Below are 21,111 nucleotides of genomic sequence, written 5' to 3' on the forward strand. Positions count from 1 at the left end.
TGCTTTTCTAGGACCAAAGACACCAGGCACACCGTGATGAGACCCTCCTACAGAGTACCAGCTTGGGTCTGCACTGTGCCAGCTCCCTAAAATTTAGGGTTTTGAAGCACAGCCGCACATCTAAGATAAAACACAGGAGAAGCATACTGCTGAGTGGGCAGACAGCTCTGATACAGACAGGGTGAAAGCAGGGATCTGATGGAAGACTGGGACACAGGAGGGGGATTGTTTGCTCTTCTGAGAGGGCTTCCTGAACAGCAGGGGATGTGAACTCTCCTCTCTGGGGAAGAAAGGAGGCCAACACTGTTTTTCACCTCTCCTATCAGTAAGGACAGACTTCAGCAAGCTGCACAGCACACATAATGAAGGCTTGAGCTGCTTACACTAAGCCCTGCCCCACCCTGCGCTCTGCAGGTGCCTTCTTAACTACAGCAAGTGTGATTGAGAGCCAGAGCAGTAGCGGGCCCCTCCCCCAGAAGACCAGCACAAATCCTTTGCATGCACTAGGTCTACTGATCATAGACTGCTGCAAAGCTTCAGCTCTAGTGGAAATGGGATTAGGCACAGGCTTTCCTAGCTCACAAAAGTCAGAGACCTAGATAAAATGCCAAGATGGAGGAATTCATCCCTAAGAGAGAATGAGAAGAGGTCACCACTAGGGAACTAATCCAAATAGATACAAGTAATATGCCTGAACCAGAATTTAAAACAACAATCATAAGGATGCTAGCTGGGCTTGAAAAGCATAGAATATAGCAGACAAATCCTGACTGCAAAGATAAAGACCTAAAAATGACTCCAGCTAAAATAAAAAATTATATAACTTAGATGCAAAACCAACCAAATGTAATGACCACAAGAATGGAAGAACAGAGGAATGAATAAATGACACAGAAGATAAAACTATGGAAAATAATGAAGCTGAAAAGAAGAGGGAAAGAAAGATACTGGATCACAAATGTGGACTTAGGGAAGTCAGGGACTCCATAAAGTATAATAACATTCATATAATAGGAGTCCAGAGGAAGGGAGGGAAAAGGGGGCAGAATGTTTATCTGAACAAATTATAAGTGAAAATTTCCCTTATCTGGAGAAGGAAATAGTCATCCAAATCCAGAAGGTACAAAAACTCCCATCAAAATCAACAAAAACTGGCCAACACCAAGAGATATTGTAGTAAAATTTGCAACTTAAAGACATAAGAAAAAGAAAAAATCCTGAAAGCAACAAGAAAAAAGAAATCTCTAACCTATAAGGGAAGACAAATCAGGTTAGCATCAGATGTCTCCAAAGAAACCTGGCAGGCCAGAGGAAAGTGGCATGATATATTCAACAGGCTTAAGGGGAAAAATCTGCAGCCAAGAAGACTCTATATACCAAGGCTGTCATTCAGAACAGAAAGAGAGATAAAGTGTTTCCCAGACAAACAAAAACTAAAGGAACTAATGACTACTAAGCCAGCCCTGCAAGAAATATTAAAGGGGATTCTTTGAGTGGAAAGGACCAAAAACTAGAAGGGAAAGAGAAAAATCTCCAGAAACAATGATTTTATAAGTAATACAGTGGCACTAAATTCATATCTATCAATAATCACTCTGAATGTAAATGGACTAAATGCTCCAATCAAAAGATGTAGGGTATTAGAATGGATAAACAACAACAACAACAACAACAACAAAACAAGACCCATCTATATGTTGCCCACAAGAGACTCATTTTAGACCTAAAGACACCTGCAGACTGAAAGTGAGGGGGAGAGAACCATTTACCTGATGGATGTCAAAAGAAAGCCAGAGGAGCCATACTTATATAAAACTAGATTTGAAACCAAAAACTGTAACAAGAGATGAAGAAGGGTACTATCATAATAAAGGGGACAATTCACAAGAATTGTTGAATACTTGTAAATATTGTATTTACAATTTACAATTGTAAATATTTATACTCCCAACTTAGGAGCACCCAAATACATACAACAATTAACAATAAACACAAAGGAACTCATTGATAATAATCCAGTAACAGTAGGGGACTTTACCAACCACCTACAGCAATGGGCAGATCATCTCAGCAGAAGATCAACAAGGAAACAGGAGCTTTGAATGATACACTGAGCCAGATGGACTTGACGGATATATTAGGAACATTCCATCCTAATGCAACAGAATACACATTCTTCTAGAGTGTGCATGGAACGTTCTCCAGAACAGATCACATACTGGGTCACAAATCAGGAATCAACTGGTACAAAAAGATCAAGATCATATTATGTGTTTTTCTCAGACCACAGCACTATGAAACTTGAAGTCAATCATAAGAAAAAATCTGGAAAGACCACAAATACATGGAGGTTAAACAACATGCTACTAAAGAATGAATGAGTAAACCAGGAAATCAAAGAAGAAATAAAACATACATGGAAACAAGTGAGAATGAAAACATGATGGTCCAAAACCTTTGGGATGCAGCCAAAGCACTTCTAAGAATGAAGTACATAGCAATGCAGGGTCTTCCTCAAGAAGCAAGAAAAATCTCAAATGCACAATCTAACCTTACACCTGAAGGAGCTAGAAAAGGAATGACAACTAAAGCCTGAAGTCAGCAGAGAAGGGAAATAATAAATAATATTAGAGCAAAAATAAATGATATAGAAATAAACCAAACAGTAAAACAGGTCAATGAAATCAGGAGCTGATTCTTCAAGAAAATCAATTAAATTGATAAATCCCTAGCCAGACTTATCACAAAAAAAAGAAAAAAAAGAAAAGAGAGAGCAAGAGAAAGAACTCAAAAATAAAAGCACAAATGAGAGAGGATAAATAATAACAACCTCATAGAAATACAAACAATTATAAGAGAATATTATGAAAAACTATATGCCAACAAATTAACAACCTAGAAGAAATGGATAAATTCCTAAAAACCTATCAAACCTATCAAAACTGAAACAGGAAGAAACAGAAAATTTGAACAGACTCATAACAAGCAAAGAAATTTAATCAGTAACAAAAATCTCCCAACAAACAAAATTCCAGGACCAAATGGCTACACAGGCAAATTCTACCAAACACTTCAAGAAGAGTTAATACCTATTATTTTCAAACTATTTTGAAAAATGAAAAAGGAAGGAAAACTTCCAAATCCATCTTATAAGGCCAGTATTACCAAAGTCAAAGACATCACTAAGAAAGAGAACTATAGGCCAAAATTCCTGATGAACATGAATGCAAAAATTCTCAACAAAATGTTAGCAAACTGAATCCAACAATACATTAAAAAATCATTTACCATGATCAAGTGGGATTTATTTATTCAGTATAAAGGGTGGTTCAATATTTGCAAACCAATCAGCATGGGATACCACATCAATGAGAGAAAGAATAAGAACCATGTGATCCTTTCAATAGACACAGAAAAAGCATTTGATGAAGTAACATCCATTCATAATAAAGCCCTCAACAAAGTGTGTTTAGAGAAAACATACCTCAACATAATAAAGGCCATTTATGAAAAATCCACAGCAAACATCATCCTCAATGGGGAAAAATAAGCTCTTTTCCTCTACAGTCAGGATCGGGATGTCCAGTCTCACCACTGTTGTTTAACATAGCACTGGAAGTCCTAGCCACAGCAGTCAGACAACAAAAAGTAATAAAAAGCATGTAAATCAGCAAGCAAGGAGTCAAACTCTCACTATTTGCAAACAACATGATACTCTATATAGAAAACCCAAAAGACTCCACCAAAAAACTGCTAGAACTGATACAGAAACTCAGTAAAGTCACAGCATACAAAATCAATGTACGGAAATCCTGTTGCATTTCTATACACCAATAACGAAGCAGCAGAAGAAAAATTAAGGAAAATAATAAGACACTTAGAAATAAACCTAACTGGGGAGCAGCCCAGGTGGCTCAGTGATTTAGCACCGCCTTCAGTCCAGGGCATGATCCCAGAGACCCAGAATGGAGTCCCACATCAGGCTCCCTGCGTGGAGCCTGCTTCTCCCTCTGCCTGTGTCTCTGCCTCTCTCTCTCTCTCTCTCTCTCTCTCTCTGTGCCTCTCAAGAATAAATAAATAATCTTTTTTTAAAAAAGAAAGAAACTTAACCAAAGAGGTGAAAGACCTATACTCTGAAAACTATAAAACACTGGTGAAAAAAATTGAAGAGGACCCAAAGAAATAGAAAGACATTCCATGCTCATGGATTGGAAGAACAAATACCATTAAAACATCTATACTGCCCAAAGCTATCTACAGATTTAATGCATTCCTATCAAAATACCATAAGTATTCTTCACAGAGCTGTAACAAACAATGGTAAAATTTGTATGGAACCACAAAAGACCCCAAATGGCCAAAGCAACCTTGAAAAAGAAAAGCAAAGGTAGAGGCATCATAATTCTGGACTTCAATTATATTACAAAGCGGGATCCCTGGGTGGCACAGCGGTTTGGCGCCTGCCTTTGGCCCAGGGCGTGATCCTGGAGACCCGGGATCGAATCCCACGTCGGGCTCCCGGTGCATGGAGCCTGCTTCTCCCTCTGCCTGTGTCTCTGCCTCTCTCTCTCTCTGTGTGACTATCATAAATAAATAAATAAATAAATAAATAAATAAATAAATAAATAAATAAATTTTTAAAAAATTATATTACAAAGCTGTAGTGATCAAAATAGGTATCGGCACAAAAATGGACACACGAATAGAGAACCCAGAATAGAGAACCCAGAAATGGACCCTCAACTATCAGTTCAACTAATCTTCAACAAAGTGGGAGAGAATATCCAATGGAAAAAAGACCATCTCTTCAACAACTGGTGTTGGGAAAACTGGAGAGCAACATGCAAAAGAATGAAACTGGACCACTTTCTTACACCATACACAAAAATAAACTCAGAATGGATGAGAGACCTAGATGTGAGACCTGAAACCATAAAAATTCTAGAAAAGAGCACAGGCTATAATTTCTCTGACATCTACCATAACAACCTGTTTCTAGATGTGTTTGCTGAGGCAAGGGAAATAAAACCAAAAATAAACTATTGGGACTCCATCAAAATAAGAAGTTTCTGTGCAGCAAAGGAAACAATCAGCAAAACTGAAAGGTAACCTGCAGAATGGGAGAAGATACTTGCAAATGTCATATGCAACAAAGGGCTAGTACTCAAAATACATAAAGAAGTTATACAGCTCAACGCCCTAAAAACAAATAATCTGATTACAATGGGCAGAAGACATGAACAGACATATCTACAAAGAAGATATCCAGATGGCCAACAGACACGTGAACAAAAGATGCTCAGCGTCATTCATCATCAGGGAAATGCAGACCAGAACCACAATGAGATCCCACCTCACACCTGCTAGAAGGGCTAAGATCAGTAACACAAGAAAAAACAAGTGTTGGTGAGGATATGAGAAAGGGGAGCCCTCGTGTACTGTGGGTGGGAATGCAAGCTGGAGCAGCTACTCTGGAAAATACTATGGAGGTTCCTCAAAAAGTTAAAAATAGAGCTACCCTATGACCCAGTAATTGCACAATTGGGTATTTACCCGAAGGATAAAAAAATACTAATTCAAAGGGATGCCTACACCCTGGTGTTTATAGCAGCATTATCTACAGTAGCCAAACTATGGAGAGAGCCCAAATATCCAAGAACTGATGAATGGATTAGGAAGATGTGGTCTATGTGCACAATAGAATACTACTTAGCCATCAGGACAAAACCTTGTCATTTGCAATTATGTCGATGGGGCTAAAGAGGATTATGCTCAGCAAAATAAATCAGTCAGAGAAAGACAAATACCACATGATTTCACTTATATGTGGAATTTAAGAAACAAAACAGATGAACATAGAAGAGGGAAAAAGAGAGAAGAGAGAGCCAAACCAGAAGAGGCTCTTTTTAAAAATTTTTTTATTTTTTATTATTTTTTAAAGATTGTATTTATTTATTCATGAGAGACACAGAGAGAGAGAGAAAGGCAGAGACATAGGCAGAGTGAGAAGCAGGCTCCATGCAGGGAGCCTGATGTGGGACTCGATCCCAGGACCCCAGGATCACACCCTGGGCAGAAGGCAGGCGCTAAACTGCTGAGCCACCCAGGCATCCCGAGGCTCTTTTTTTTTAAAAGGTTTTTTAAAATTTATTTATTCATGAGAGAGACAGAGAGAAGGCAGAGACATAGGCAGAGGGAGAAGCAGGCTCCGTGCAGAGAGCCCGATTCAGGACTTGATCCCAGAACCCTGGGACCACACTCTGAACCAAAGGCACACGCTCAACCACTGAGCCACCCAGTTGTCCCCATAAGAGACTCTTAACAACAGAGAACACACTGAGGGTTGATGGAGGCAGGTAGGTGGGGGAGCGGCCAGATGGGGGATGGGCATGAAGGAGGGCATGAAGGAGGGCACTTGTTATGATGAGCACTGGGTGTTGTGTGTAAGTGATGAATCACTAAATTCTACTCCTGAAACCAATATTGCACTGTATGTTAACTAACTAGAATTTAAACAGAAATTTAAAAAAAAATAAGTAAAATTAGACTGTGGGGACAGTTGCACAATTCCACACATACACTAAAAATCATTGATTTGGCTTGATAAATGAATTGTATAGGATATGAATTATGTGTCAGTAAAGTTGTTTTTGAAAAGAAAGAGAAAGAAAACTTCTAGACTGTCACTTCTTGAAATTGCAAAAAATAAAAATGCAACAAAGAGTGAAAAACAAAAAAAAAAGACCTATGGAGCAATATCAGTGTGTATAATTGTAATTGTAGAATGAGAAGAGAGAATGAGGCAGAAAAAAAATTTCAAAAAATGACGAATGAAAATTTCCTGAATTTGCTGGTAGACGTAAATGTAAAAATTCAAGCTTAGCCCAACCTAAGAGGATAAAGATGTCGAAAGCCATGCCTAGTCACATTATAGACAATTTGCTGAAAAGAAGAGAAAATCTTGGAAGTAACCAAAGGAAAATGATATTTTCCACAGATGAACAATTATTTAAATTACAAAACAACTTTTCATTAGAAGCTATGGAAGCCAGAAGACAAGAGAACACCTTTAAAGTGTCGGGCAAACAAACAAAAATCTACTGTAAGGCAGAAATCTGTATCTAGCAAAATATCCTTCAAGAATTAAGACATGAAGAGAAATCTCAGAGGAAGACATAGACATGGCCAACATGCATATGAGAAAATGCTCTGCATCACTTGCCATCAGGGAAATACAAATCAAAACCACAGTGAGATACCACCTCACACCGGTGAAAATGGGGCAAATTAACAAGGCAGGAAACAACAAATGTTGGAGGGGATGCGGAGAAAAGGGAACCCTCTTACACTGTTGGTGGGAATGTGAACTGGTGCAGCCACTCTGGAAAACTGTGTGGAGGTTCCTCAAAGAGTTAAAAATAGACCTGCCCTACGACCCAGCAATTGCACTATTGGGGATTTACCCCAAAGATACAGATGCAGTGAAACGCCGGGACACCTGCACCCCGATGTTTATAGCAGCAATGGCCATGATAGCCAAACTGTGGAAGGAGCCTCGGTGTCCATCGAAAGATGAATGGATAAAGAAGATGTGGTTTATGTATACAATGGAATATTACTCAGCTATTAGAAATGACAAATACCCACCATTTCCTTCAACGTGGATGGAACTGGAGGGTATTATGCTGAGTGAAGTAAGTCAGTCGGAGAAGGACAAACATTATATGTTCTCATTCATTTGGGGAATATAAATAATAGTGAAAGGGAATATAAGGGAAGGGAGAAGAAATGTGTGGGAAATATCCGAAAGGGAGACAGAACGTAAAGACTGCTAACTCTGGGAAACGAACTAGGGGTGGTAGAAGGGGAGGAGGGCGGGGGGTGGGAGTGAATGGGTGACGGGCACTGGGGGTTATTCTGTATGTTAGTAAATTGAACACCAATAAAAAATTTAAAAAAAAAGAATTAAGGCAAAATAAAGAGTTTTTAGATAAAACAGAAGCAAGAAGAGAGAAAACAAACGAGCTGGAGAAGAAAAATCAGATTTTTAAAAGTTTTCTGATATTATGCTCTATAGGGCTTCTGCAAAAATTTAAGGATTTGGTGATGGGTTTTCAGGATCTTATATGGATGCAGCCAGAGTTCACATAGAATTTTCTATATGTTTTATCTTATATATGTATCTTAATATTTAATTTTACGCATCACTCAGTATCATATCTAATGCTGAGGGTCTAACACCATTACCTCAATTGTTCCATCCTTGTCAGGCCTAAATGCTGATTCTTTATTCACCAACAGCACAATACTATGAATTATGGGAGGAGATGTATTCTGAAATAAGAAAGAAATACCGATTAGCTTTGTAATTTTTAACTTCATTGACTTAATAGAACTGTCTAATTTTGAGGTGCTACTTCTGCTCTGCTTTTTTCCCCAAATACCTAGAATGCATAAAATGTAATTGTCTTTGCTCTAAATGAAAATTATTTTCCCTTGTAAATTTTAATGTAATCAAGTTTATTGGTTATAATTTACATATAATAAAATTCGCCCTTTTAAATATAGAGTTTCTAAATTTTGTCACGCTTGAGGAAGGTGCTACGTTCTCCTGAGTTGCAGTTTCCAGCGCTGTGCTGACTGGTGTGCGGTGAGCAGGTTAAACCTTGGCTCCTGAGGAACATGCGTGTGAAACACCGACACACCTTATCCTCCTGTCCACGTGCACATTCCAAGCAGGCCTCAGAGTGAACATCTTCTTTCTGAAAATTCTCAGAACTCAGAGGACGTCCTGCAGTTCCTCCTTTGAACAGAATTCCTTCCAAATCTGTTTGAGAAACAGCCATCCCCCTCCTTTCCCAGGAGACTTCCAGCAACTTCTCAGGCTTTGCTGGTTGATAAAACTGCACATGCTTAAGAAAAACCAGAATCTCAAAGGAATTTGAAAACTGAAGCTGAATATGAGCATTGAACTGGATGACATCCTGGCTGCCGACCTGTGAGCTCAACGGCTGGTGGCCGAGAGCAGGGGAAATGTAATAAGGGACATGTGTGTGTCCGAAGTGCTTCATGGAAACCAAGTTGTGGCTGTCAGACCTGCCTGTCCCTGTTGGAGGCACTAACTTGCTGCACTGGGATCCCTTCAGCTGAGGGCCTGTTTGTCCCAGCAAGTTCTGCTGAGAGCCCTCTACAGCCCTGATGCCCCTGACAGGAGCCTCACCCTCCCTCCCCAGGCTCCTTGACCTTGGCTGCCTCGGCCTCCCCAAGCCCCGCCACCCCTTGCAGAGCCGGCCTGCTGGGGGCTCCGCTGTCCTTTCCTCACACTCTACTGTCCAGTTACTGAGTGCAGCCCCACGTGCCCCAGCCTCCACCTCTGAGTCCTCCCTTCAAAGAACTTCCATTTGGCATCCCTCAACTAGGAATCTGGGTAGAAGAGTGATGGTGCCTGGTGCCTTCAGCAGAGACCAAACAGAGGGACAAGGTGGGACCCCAGACTCCATCACAGCCCTTGGCACATGCGGGCCCCCACAGACACACGTCTGAGGAGGCCTCAGTGTTCTCCAGCCTCCCTCTGGCCCTGGGTCCCTGGAACATCCTGATGCGGCGTTTCTCCTGTTCCAAGGACTCTCCATTTCCCTTTTGATGTTACTCATGACCCAGAATCCATCAGGTCTTCCTGGGGTGACCGCACACCTGTCAAACAACCTCCCTTGACCTTGGCCCAGAGGTACGGGGCCGTCCTCTCCATACCATGCACGCCTCTGTTCTGAGAACGTGCTCTGTGTACCCTGCACTCTGATTCGGTCAGACACTAGATGGGGACTGCTGTTGGGGGGGCAGGAGTCATGCCCACATGGGCTGGTCCTGGATGGCCCTGCCTTGAAGGTCTGCAGTAGTGACCTAGGAGATGGGCAGGAAGCTCCTTCCAGGCCACTGTGGCTGACTGTGGGGGAGAACATTGTTGAGGGGTGCAGGAGCAGGGCTCTTCTGCTACTTTCCATGTCCACACTTGGGACCCTCACCTCATCCTGAGATTCCTGCTGGGGGCAAGTGCAGGCATGGCTGCCCTCAGCTGCTCCTGGCCCATGAGGGAGCCCCTCGTGGCCCCAACTGAATGCTTGGCGCCCCAGTGATAGGAGTCACCCTGACTCACCTGCAGCACTGCCAGAGCCTGGGAGAGTGCAGGAGTAGCCGGACCCTTGCGAGCATCCACCAGGATGACCAGCCCCAGCTCCCGCACCTCCTTCCTGGGGAGAGACACACAGCGTTAAACACTGCAGGCACAATCTCTTTCATCTCTGGTGAGACATCCTCACCCAGATGGCCTTGGGTCTACAAGTTTCTGACACACATCAACCTTTTGCTTCCTGAGGAATCAAGCTGCCTACTGGGTGCAGACAGGGCTGCTGGGCTCATTGTGTGGGTCAGTCCTGCCTGACGGCCTCTCCAGGCAAGCAGAGCTGGCTGCCTGTCTGCGCTGGCCGGGGCTGCTTTCTCTCACCCACGGCCCTGTCACTGGGCAGAGGTCCCGGAGCCTCCTTGTGCTAGTCTGCTTGCTGGGGCTGTATCTGATGTGGAATTCGACTCAGAGCACACGAGAACACAACGCGGTTGGCTCTTCTCGAGACCCAAGCTCCGGACCCATCATCTGGCTCAACTACGCTTCTGGAGCTACAGCAGGACAGCTGAGCATCCTCGGAAGCTGGAAAGCTCTGTCCCTTCCTATGATTGTGACTGTAAGCTTTAGTCCTAAGTAGGACAGAATAACAGGCTAGGGCCAGGTGATGTATCTGACCCAACCTCCTGGGGTTAACTACCACTCTACCTCAGCCACATTGTGCGTGCTGGCCTTACACCGGCATGCTGACCGCCCGTGCACACAAAGCAGGTAGAACCACGTGTCGCGTCAAAGCCATATCCTGGCCCCAGGGCAAGTGTGCTTCACAGTTGGGTGAGTTCAGTTTTGGGTGTGACTGCTAAGGAATGCTTCTGAGGGGTGTGTGTCTTGGAGAAGCTAGCGTACTGAAGGTGGAGTGGTGTCCTGGTGTCAAAGCCGGAAGCAGGAAGGGTGAGGCTGGGAAAATCTTACTTCCTCCATCAGCTGGCCAGCTCTGTGCCCAGACCTCCTCTGCCACGGAAGCCACTTTGCGACACACGTGGCTTGAAGCGCCAGAGTCCACATCTCTGGGAGTGGTCCCGGGTGGTGCTTCAGGAGCTGGGCTCAACACTCCACTTTCTCGGAAGGTCCTGCATCTCTCCTAACACTCCCGCTCCTGATGTCTCCTCACCCCAATCTCCTCTGCCGTGGCCCTGAATTTGTGTCTCAAGGTCTGCTTCTGGCCTCAGAGGTAGGACTAGGTCTCATTGCCACACTGGCTTGTGCAGCATGGGAAATAACACCGGGGCTCAAGACCCACATGTTCTCCTCCACCAATCTCATCCACTTGGCAGCTTTGCTGCAGGGGATGGCTGAAGAGTAAACAGCTGCTTCCCAGGCTCAGAGGCCTGCTGGACCCTCCACCTAGGCTGGCTGAGGTGGATCCACTGACTCAGAGCTCACACTAGAACAGGATTAGACAGGAGAAGATGGGAAGTAATGCCCCCAGGCCACCCAGACCGAACTTGCTTCTCTCTGCCTGCTTCTGGTGGTGGGTGGAGCTGGCTGGCTCACCTAGTTGGGCTCCCCTGGGGCCCCTGGCCCTGTGCAGACCTGCCCCAGACACCCTGGGCCTGCATTTCTGCAAAAGCCTCACATGGCATTCCTCCTGCACCACACGGCTTCTCCATCTGAAGTCAGCGTAGCCTTCAGGCCCCGGGCACCCGCTGTACACATGGAGTCCTCACACTTGCCGCCTGACTCAGAAAGTGACTGGCTGCTCTGCGCCTTTGTATGTGCTCTTCCTTCTGCTCACAATGTCCTTCCCTTCTTGCCTGCAAACACTCACCGTCCTCAAGGGCACGGAGCACATCTGGGAGTCCCCACCCCTGGCCAAGGCTGTGGCTCCCTCCAGGCACTGTGGGTTTGTCCAATGCCAGGAGATGCAACAATTGGGGTTCACAGGTGTGTCCCTTTGAGGGGAGGAACCACAGCCTGTTCTCCTGTGTATGTGGTGGATTACAGAGGAGACTGGGTGGATGACAGCCAAGATCCATTCTGATTTTAAGACTGTGTGTCTGAGAGTTGATGGAAGTCCATTTATAAGGAACACGTGGCTCCCTGTAAGACAGCTGCAGAAAACGACCAGGCACTGCTGGACACTATTCCTGGTACTGAATGCTGGCACCTGGGGCATGTCATTGTCACAGCTGAAGGCATGTGGCACACCCCACAAGGTAGGGGTGGATTTCAGGTCCTTAAGGGGCAACAGTCAATCAGGAGACTAACAAAATTACGATGCTTGTGGGGAAATAATCAGCCAAATCAGGAGGTTCCACCATGAGTTGCTCTAATGCTTTAGGGATGTTCTCACCAAAGGCTTCCCCCTGGAGCCTCCTGAGCTAGTGAAGACCCCTCCCCTGGGAGGGGAGTGGGGCTGTCTGAATTTTCTGTGGAAAAGGCAGAGGGCTACATATCCAGAGTCAAATCATGGCCCTGCCTCCCCCCCCTCCCCCGCCCCGTGGGTACCCTAACCCCTACAGTTGGTGTTCTGCTGTGGAATGGAAAAACAGCGTTCAGCCTGATGGCTAAACCAGGCTGAGTAGGCTATCGTCCTCATCCACCAGGATTGCTCTCCATTATCACCCTGAGTTAATTATGGAGGCTCCCATAAAAGAAAAAGCCAGTATCTTAGCGTTTTGGTGTTTCCTAAGGCTTACAAAGTATAAGCTAATGCGAGGATGAATCTGTATTTTCTTCAGAATATTTCTTTATATTTTGAAATCTGTGCTGGGAGATAAGTTTGAAATCCCAGGCTCAACCAAAGGCAGTAAAACCACTGCCCTCAGATAACTGGGAGCCTCCCTCTAGGAAAGGGGTTGTTCCCACACTGAATCTACCTCTGCTACTTCAGAAGAAACTCCAGCAGAAAGTTCATGCGCCACAACGAGCCTGAGGTCACGTGATGGGCATCATGGACTGTGTTCCCCCGCGGGCTCGCATCACACGATGCGCATCCTGTCACTGTCAAGGAGTCAGATCACATCATGGGCTGTATCATGAAGATGATGCTCTGGGCTTCAGTCCACGTACTTTACACAGATTATTTCTAATCTCTCTGACACAGCCTTGAGACAGCAGCTACCATCCCAGGTCAATGGGGAGGAAACAGGCCTATGGAGGTGCGCCATCTACCCGGCCAGTAGGAGCACAGCTGGGATTTCCAGCCGGGCTGTCTGATGTTGGAACTGAGCTCGCCAGCTGGGCAACACTCCCTCCCCTATGGCTGCCTCCACCCAGCACCTCAGGGACTCTTGTTCTGATGGCCATAAGGGCTGACTAAAGCAAGCTTGGATCTGATGGGATCAAGTAGTTATGAAATAACACACTATAACCATCCTTAACTCCCACTGTCCTGTCCCTGTCCTTGGTCCATGAAGAGATCTGAAGCCATGCTCCAGAGAAAGTCACCCATTGTCATCATGCAGGATCCAAGTGGTATGGCTCCCTAGAATTCCATGCCAGGGAGGACAAGTCTCTCTTGAGGAGCTGGCATGCTTTCCTCCTGCCACACGGCATTGCCTAGCTGAGCGTGAGGCTCTCACTTAGCATGAATCAGTCTTTGCTGATTCTGGGTACCATAGTACTCATTTGTAAAATTTCTTGACCCATTTATTCTAAATTTTCTGTTCATATCTGCTAGGTCTTTATCCAGAAAGAGGTGGCGTATAAGACATGTGCACACATAATGCTTGGAGCAAGTACTGACCCATGCAGAGCAACACAACACTCGGGCTAGACTGCATGTCAGAGCTCTGATTCAGGGGAGAGGTCAGGGTGACAGGAGAGGAATTCGTGGGGGACCTGGAGAAGAGTAGCGAGGTGGGACGTGGGGCCAGCTAGCAGAAGCCTGAGGGGCAGGTGGGAGCCTGGTGCCCCTGTCCCAGGGGGCCCCCAAGGCTCCACAGAGACCCTTGCATGAGGACACAAGCTTGTGCAGGGTTACCCCCAAAGCTCTGAAAGGTGGGGGCCTGGCTCCATCCCACCTGGGGATGCCGTGGAGGTATTGCAACAGGCGGGTCAGCTCGACGCTGGAGGGGTGTGCGCTGGACCAGAGCGGGCCCCTCGTGCAGACTTGCACCACTGCTCTCCCCTGGTGATCTCGCGTCCCTGAAGAAAGAGGGCATTGTGAGAGGGCAGCCTTAATGAGGACATACCTGGCTTCAAGCTTGAGACACTGAGCTCAGGTCTGCAAATGGCTGAGATGTGAGATTTCCCAAGAGAGGAGGGCCTGCCACTCACCTAAGCAGGCGACAGCTATGCTCACATAAAAGGGCGATGGGCACTGCTCTGGGCTGAAGGTTCATGTTCCCCCTGAATCCTTATGTTGAAGCTTAAGTCCCAGTGGGATGATACTAGCAGGTGGGCCTTTGGGTGGCACTTACGTTACAGGAGTGGAGCCCCACGGATGGGACTCATGCCTCTTGCAAAAAAGACCCCAGAGAGCTCCCTTGCTCCTTCCACCATGTGAGGACACAGTAAAGATGTTTCAACTATGAACGAGGAAGGGGCCCCCAAGGAAACTCGACTGTGCAGGTGCCTTGGTCTGGGATAACAGCTTCCAGAACACAGATACATGTCTGCCCAGATACATGTCTGCTGACACCCTGGAGGTGTCCAGTGCCTGGTGTTTTGCTGTACCTGCACTGAGTAACACAGCCATGCTCACCTGGGAGAGTGATGACCCCGGACTGCAGGAGATCCTGGCTGACTTCCAGCAGCTGCCTGGGAACCTGGCTGGGCACGGCTCCGGTACTAGGCAGCTGTCCTCCTCCTTCGCGGCACACAGGATCCACAAGCACATCTGAAACCTGGCTGGGATCACGCTTGAGGAAGGTGCTGCTGTCTGCGTCAACCCCAGCTGGATGACAGAAAGACCCCTGGTCAAAGATGAAGGGTTTCTCTGGTTTGAAGGCAGCTACTCAGCTTGCCATAAACACAAGCAGAATATCGTGTCAAAATATGGGGTCCCATGAGAACTTGTCTCATTTCTGGTGGCGAACAGCAGCGTGGCACACCTTACAGGACAGGTGTGTTCCTGAGCAGTAGGGCATGAATAAACATAAAATTGGAACATTACAGTTGCAGCAAGAGTGCTCACTACTTAAACACACTTCGGGGACGAGACTTTTATACTGAATAACGTCATCCTAATTTATTCTCTCACACAGATTTCCCAAAGAGTGTCACAAAAATATTTCCACAAGGGGTGGGAGCACCCTGACGGCAGGCGGCATCGTAGCTGGGGTGCCTCCCCCTCCTGCGTCACCCAGGGAGGAGGGACCGGGCTCTCCTGGATCACCCCACAAAGGGGGAGACCATGCTCCCCTGTGTCACCCCAGGGAGGGAAGGGATGATCTTGGCCAGAGCTAGTTGGAACCTAAGACCCTGAGGGGCACCCTAAACCAATCTGGGCTTAGGTTTCCTGTCCCTTGGCCTCTTCCCAAACTTCTTTCAGGGCTAATGTCTTATAACTCTGTTAACAGCTTTCTCATTCTAGCTGGACTGGAGAAGCCCACAGCACTCTTTATATATTTGTATGAAAGTTTGAGGCACCCGGCTGGCTCAGTCAGCTAAGCATCTGACTCTTGATCTTAGTTCAGGTCTTGATCTCAAGGTCATGAGTTCAAGCCCTAAGCTGGGCTCCACACTTTGTGGAAGCCTACTTTAAAAAATAATTTAAAAAGCCCAACTTTATTAGGTATATTTTATGCATAATAAAACTCATTTTAAGTGTATATTAAGAGGCTTTTAGAAACTTTACCAAGTGCTGCAACCATCACCATAGGTCAGTTTTAGAACATTTCCATCCTTCCAGAAAGATATCTCATGCCCGTTTACTGTGAATCCGTACTCCTACCCCTGGCAACCACCCATGTACTTTCTGTCCTGGACCATTCATACAAGTAGACATTATGGGGTCATTATGGGGTCTCCTGTGTCTAACCACTTTCACACAGCACAACTGCTTTTGAGGTTCATCCCTGACGTTTCCTGGGTCAGAGAGTCCTTCCTCCCCTGGGTCTCATCCCACTGTGTGCTGGACCATCTTTTGTCTGTCCCACCACTAGCTGATTGGTTACAACTGTACACTATCCTTGAGAGTGAATTCTTCATGTATGTTCCCATATTTTCTAGAATGTATCACCATCATTGGTAAAATCTTTGGGTTCCCACATATTCTAATGTGTTAATTCTACCCTGACCCCAAGCTTTTTCACATGGATGGGGGAGCAGATAACCTGTGCATGTGCACTATTCTTATTAGACGTCTTCCTAGTTGAGGTCATTCATGTAAGCTTTTCCTAAATTCAGCTTGCAGACTGTGGAGCAATGAAAGGAGAGGCCCAAAGTCCTGGGGGCTACAGTATTAAAATGGCCAGGAATAAAAGCAGTACGCTCACGCGGCTAATCAAGAAACAGTTGGTCTGTTGCTACTGGTTGACTGAATATGATATCTTGACATAAACTGAAGTGCTATATTTACTGTTTTGAAATTAGGTTGATTTTATATTTAAATAAGAGACAAAGCAAAGTCTCAGGACCTGGAGCAAATGGGAACAGAGGAAAACAAGGTAGAACAGAAAAGCAGCAGCTGGAACAGAGAAGCTGCTAACAGCTGGAACAGGAAGAGTAGCTAGAACAGAGGAGCAGCAGATGGAACAGAGGGGGAGTAGCTAGAACAGAGGAGGAGTATCTGGAACAGAGGAGGAGTAGCTGAAACAGGGGAAGAGAAGCTGGAACAGAGAAGCATATCGAGGAGTAGCTGGAACAGAGAACCAGATGTAACAGAAGCAGCAGCTGGAACAGGAGGAATAGCTGGAACAGATGAGGAGAAGCTGGACCAGAGGAGCAGCAGCTGGAACAGAGAAACAATGTCTGTGCTGTGGAAGAGCAAGTACACTAATTGTTACTTTTCTACTTAGGTTTCAGCAGGATCCCAGCTGAGGCATTTTCCTGTGTTGATGAAGACATGAGGCCTAGGGCCACAGCACAAACTGCACTCCAGGGGCCTGTGTGTGTCCAGGCAGCAAGGATAGAGGGGAATGCCAGTATCACCAAGCCACTGGCCACTCACTGGGTGAACAGTCATTGAGGCCCTTCTGCTCAGACCTCTGGGGCCCCATCCAACTTCTTGTGGGTGTAAGCACGACCCTCTTCTCCACAGGATCCTCCTTCTTCCACGGCTCTGGACAGTCAGCAGGAGGGAACAGGGAAGAGCACTCTCAGGAAGGGAACTCCCAACTTCAGAGAGGGTTGACGAGACTTTTCTCCGCACCAGCCCACAGTGCTAACTCACGTATAGTCTCTGGAGCTGAGGCAGCAAAGCCCACCGGGGCCCCGATGGAACGACTAATGGAGAACACTGAGTCTCTGATGGTGAGATCGACATGCACAGAGCTGCCAAACCTGGTTTATATGAACGAAACCCACTGCCTCCAGGTGTCCTGGTTGTGGTCAAACGTCTGTGTCCCGTGCTGCCACCACCCAAGTGTGCACAGACGGCATCTGTGCAGCTGGCATTTCTCTGCGGAGAGACATGGACTTGGTTACACTTCAGAGTGAGTTTTGCTGGAAGACACAGGCCATCTCCTCGCCAAGACGAGCTGCAGACATGAGTTTTCACTGCATTATCCAGGGTGCATGGGACCGTGTTTTCTGCCCAATACAAACAGGAAAGTTTAGGTCCTGGAAACAATGTTCAGGGAGTTATTGCTTTGTTTTAATTTTAACTGAATTACAGGGGCCAGTACAGTGTTCTTAACAAAGTGCTGACCTTAAGCCAATAATTTTATCGGGAAACTTTATGCAGGACTATCCACGTGTGCACCATGCTGTATAAATCCCGTTAGAATTTCAGACAGGAGCAGACACCCTCATTTTGCAAGCAGCAGGCCCATCCAGGAGTGTGAGCGAGTCCATCAGTGGGCCGGTGGGTGGGCCAGGTGTGCCTCTGCAAAGAAGCCACGGCTTGTTCTCTGCACCAGATGCCTGGGGTAACCCTTCCTTCCGAAGGCTCCTGTTCTTTACTTCCTCCAAAGTCACTGCTTTTCTTCATCACAGAACATTTCTTTATTCAAACAAGGAGAATATTGGACCTAAGGAGTAGGTTGTCATTCCTTCCTTTTCATTCTTGATGCCCTGCAAACTCTCCTTGCAAGTCATGTTGTCCATTGAGAGCAACATAGGGAGAATCTCATAGTTCGGGGACAGCTGAGCACGTTCTGTAGGCCTTTGAGGTGTGTGACTCAGGAGCCAGTGTCATTGATCATGAACATAGCATCTAACTTATACACAGGAAAGGAGTATGACTACTACATGGGCTGTGAGTGCTGACCCCAAAAGGATGTGTCTCCTCCCAGAACCTGTGAGCATCGCCTTACTCGGAAGGGCCTTTGCAGATGTGAATGATGAACTGTGTGTGATGGGCCCTGAATTCAAAGACTGCTGTCCTTGTAAGAGAAAGGAGGGGAAGGGTTGAGGTACAGAGAGATATGGGGAGAAGATGTTTGGATGCGGGTGGGGAGAGCCCTGCAATTGGAAGGACCCTCCCCTAGGGCCTCTGAAGGGAGCACAGCCCTGCCAATGCCTTGCTATCATACTTCCAGCCCAGAACCAACAGGTAAATGTCCTAACCCACCCCATCTGCAGTACTTGGTTGTGGCAGCCGCAAGAATAGAGCACATGTGAACATTATTTCCACAGCTGTGGATGGTCAGCAGGAGGGGACAAGCTGCCCTGTCCATGTGGATGTGGACACAGGCTTCTCCTGGGTCAACCGACCAGATGAAAGGTACAGTGCAGCGAGGAAGACAGACTGAGGGGAAGGATGGGGAAGAGGCAGGAAGGGGCAGGGGTGGGCGTTACCTGGACTCTCGGCTGTGCTGCAAGGCGGACAGCTGGAGCCTGCACTGCTGGTGCCCTCAACTCGTCCTCCTAGGAGACCTCCCAGCCTGGCGCTGACTGAGTGGCGGGAGGCCTGCCGAGTGGCACCTCGTGAGCTCCTGACGGACCTGTCCCAGGACCGAGACCTCCTGGGAAGGGTGCTTCTTGTGGTTCCTGAACGTCTTTCCTGACTTGGGAGCTCCACGGAGTCTCCCCAGGGACTGGGCGTTGCCTTCTGGGCTGAGCCGGACACTACCCTGGCCCCCGTGGTCTGGGTGCTGCAGGCCTCATCCCCAAGGGACTCTTCAGAACTGGAGCCCAGGGGCATGGGGTTCCGCAGGGCCTCCATGTAGGACTTCCTGAACCCACGTCTGACCTCCGTGCTGGCCGGGTCCCTGGGCAACTGCCTTCTGGAGCTTGGGCTGCCCGTGTCCTCACAGACAGTGAGGGCCTGAGGGCCGTCCCTTTTGTTTGTGGGGTCCAGGATCCCTCTTGGTCCTTCCCATGGGACCGGCTCTGAGGGCCCCACCCTGACATGGCCTCCGTCAGAGCTCCTAAACGTGCTCCTAGGGCTTCCCCAGCCAGTGCCGCCTGGGGCAGGTTGGTGACTGGGCTGGCCACCCCCTGGATGCCTGCGGCAGTGGGACAGGGGCGGGGTGTGGCTGGGAGGGGTGGTCTCCCGGGGACGGTTGTTGGCCACAGCTGCTGCCGGAGTCAGAGCTTTGGAGGCTCTTCTGAGCGATGACTGCTCAGGCCTGGGATAGGGGCAGTGGGGCAGGACCGTTGTGAATGTGGGTACAAAGACGGGGTCTGTGACACTGCTCCACGGGGTGCGGAAGACGGCAGAGCCTGAGGTCAGTAAGCAGTTCTGCAAGGGGACGCTGTTCCGCTCCCCGTTCAGCCATTCCAGGAACTGCCCTGTGAAGACGCAGCTGTACATGGCCTCAGGGACAGCGACCTCTTCTGAGCCACGTCCAAGCTGGGAGAGACATTTTAAAACCAGTCTGGCCGACTGCTTCCCCACCGACGTGACCTGCAGGTAGAAGTCGCCGGGCCTGAGCCTGACTCCGCGCAGGGACGCCAGCTGTACCACCACCTTCTCGTGGACGCATAGCGGCCAGCCTTCGTGCACGAAGATGAGGCCTGTGTACCTGGCCTGGGACGAGAGAGGGAGGGAAGAGGGTTAGATGTCTGCGGCAGCTCCTTGGGGAAAGTGCGGGGTGCTGGGCGCTAGCGACGGGACAGGGCGGAGGAAGCCACGCGGGGGCTGCCCAGACAGTCCCAGCTCGGGCGGCACGTCTCCCGGGGGCTGTCCCACCTTGCACTTGCACGCCAGCCCTCAGTCGAAGCTCCAAGGCACTTCCGGCTTCACCAGGTGCCCACAGGCCATCCCCCAAGGGGACGCTGGGACCCGCCAGCACACGCACGATGCCGGCTGCAGGCTCCCACCCAATGTCATGGGGTCCTTCTGCTTATTTGAAGTTTGTAACTCGGCTGTGATCATGTGGGTGAGCTGCCCCCGCATCTTTGAGAAGAACCTGGGTTAGACCACAGGACAGCTACCACACAGGCAGCGTCGGCCACAGGCTCCAGAGTATCTAGCAGTTTGGGGAACAAGTGCTGGGCCCCCGACACCTCCGAAGCCCCAGCTGCAGGTCCTCATACGGAACCACGTCCTACCGTCGCGCTTCAGTTACCACACACATTGCTTCTCCCCACTCCAGCAATGACTTATGGCACAAATGTTATTATAATGACAGAGGAAATGAAAAAAGAAAGAACCTCCTTCTGATACATTTGTAGATTGGGGGCTTTTCCTTCCCTGAGCCCTGCAAGATGCAACTTCTCGAACCCGCAGTAACGATGTCCACACAGCTTGGGTGTTGGGTCGGCACTTTCCTATTCCTCTCTCCTGGCTGCTGTCCGGGGGTGACCTGCCTGTCCCCTGTGGTCAGAATCTATAGTGCTTCTGTCTGTTTCTATCACACACAGTAAATTTCTCCTTTAAATTATTGTTTAAGGAAACATTCAGGGATTAGGGTTAAGGATAAAAGGTCATAGACTGTCTT

General features: G+C 47.6%; 1 protein-coding gene across 1 annotated transcript in view; it reads right to left on the reverse strand.

Annotated features, from left to right (window-relative positions):
* Positions 1-21,111, reverse strand: part of PLEKHG4B (pleckstrin homology and RhoGEF domain containing G4B) — a 76,159-nt gene that overhangs the window by 16,579 nt on the left and 38,469 nt on the right. Inside the window, exons 3-7 of the mRNA XM_025451273.3 lie at positions 19,025-20,198; positions 14,826-15,017; positions 14,143-14,266; positions 10,154-10,247; positions 8,248-8,334 (exon numbers count right to left, since the gene is read on the reverse strand). Of these exons, the coding sequence (XP_025307058.3) occupies positions 8,248-8,334; positions 10,154-10,247; positions 14,143-14,266; positions 14,826-15,017; positions 19,025-20,198 (1,671 nt within the window). The remainder of the gene's footprint in view (positions 1-8,247; positions 8,335-10,153; positions 10,248-14,142; positions 14,267-14,825; positions 15,018-19,024; positions 20,199-21,111) is intronic.

This window comes from Canis lupus, chromosome 34 (assembly GCF_003254725.2).
Source record: "Canis lupus dingo isolate Sandy chromosome 34, ASM325472v2, whole genome shotgun sequence".
Lineage (NCBI taxonomy): Eukaryota > Metazoa > Chordata > Mammalia > Carnivora > Canidae > Canis > Canis lupus.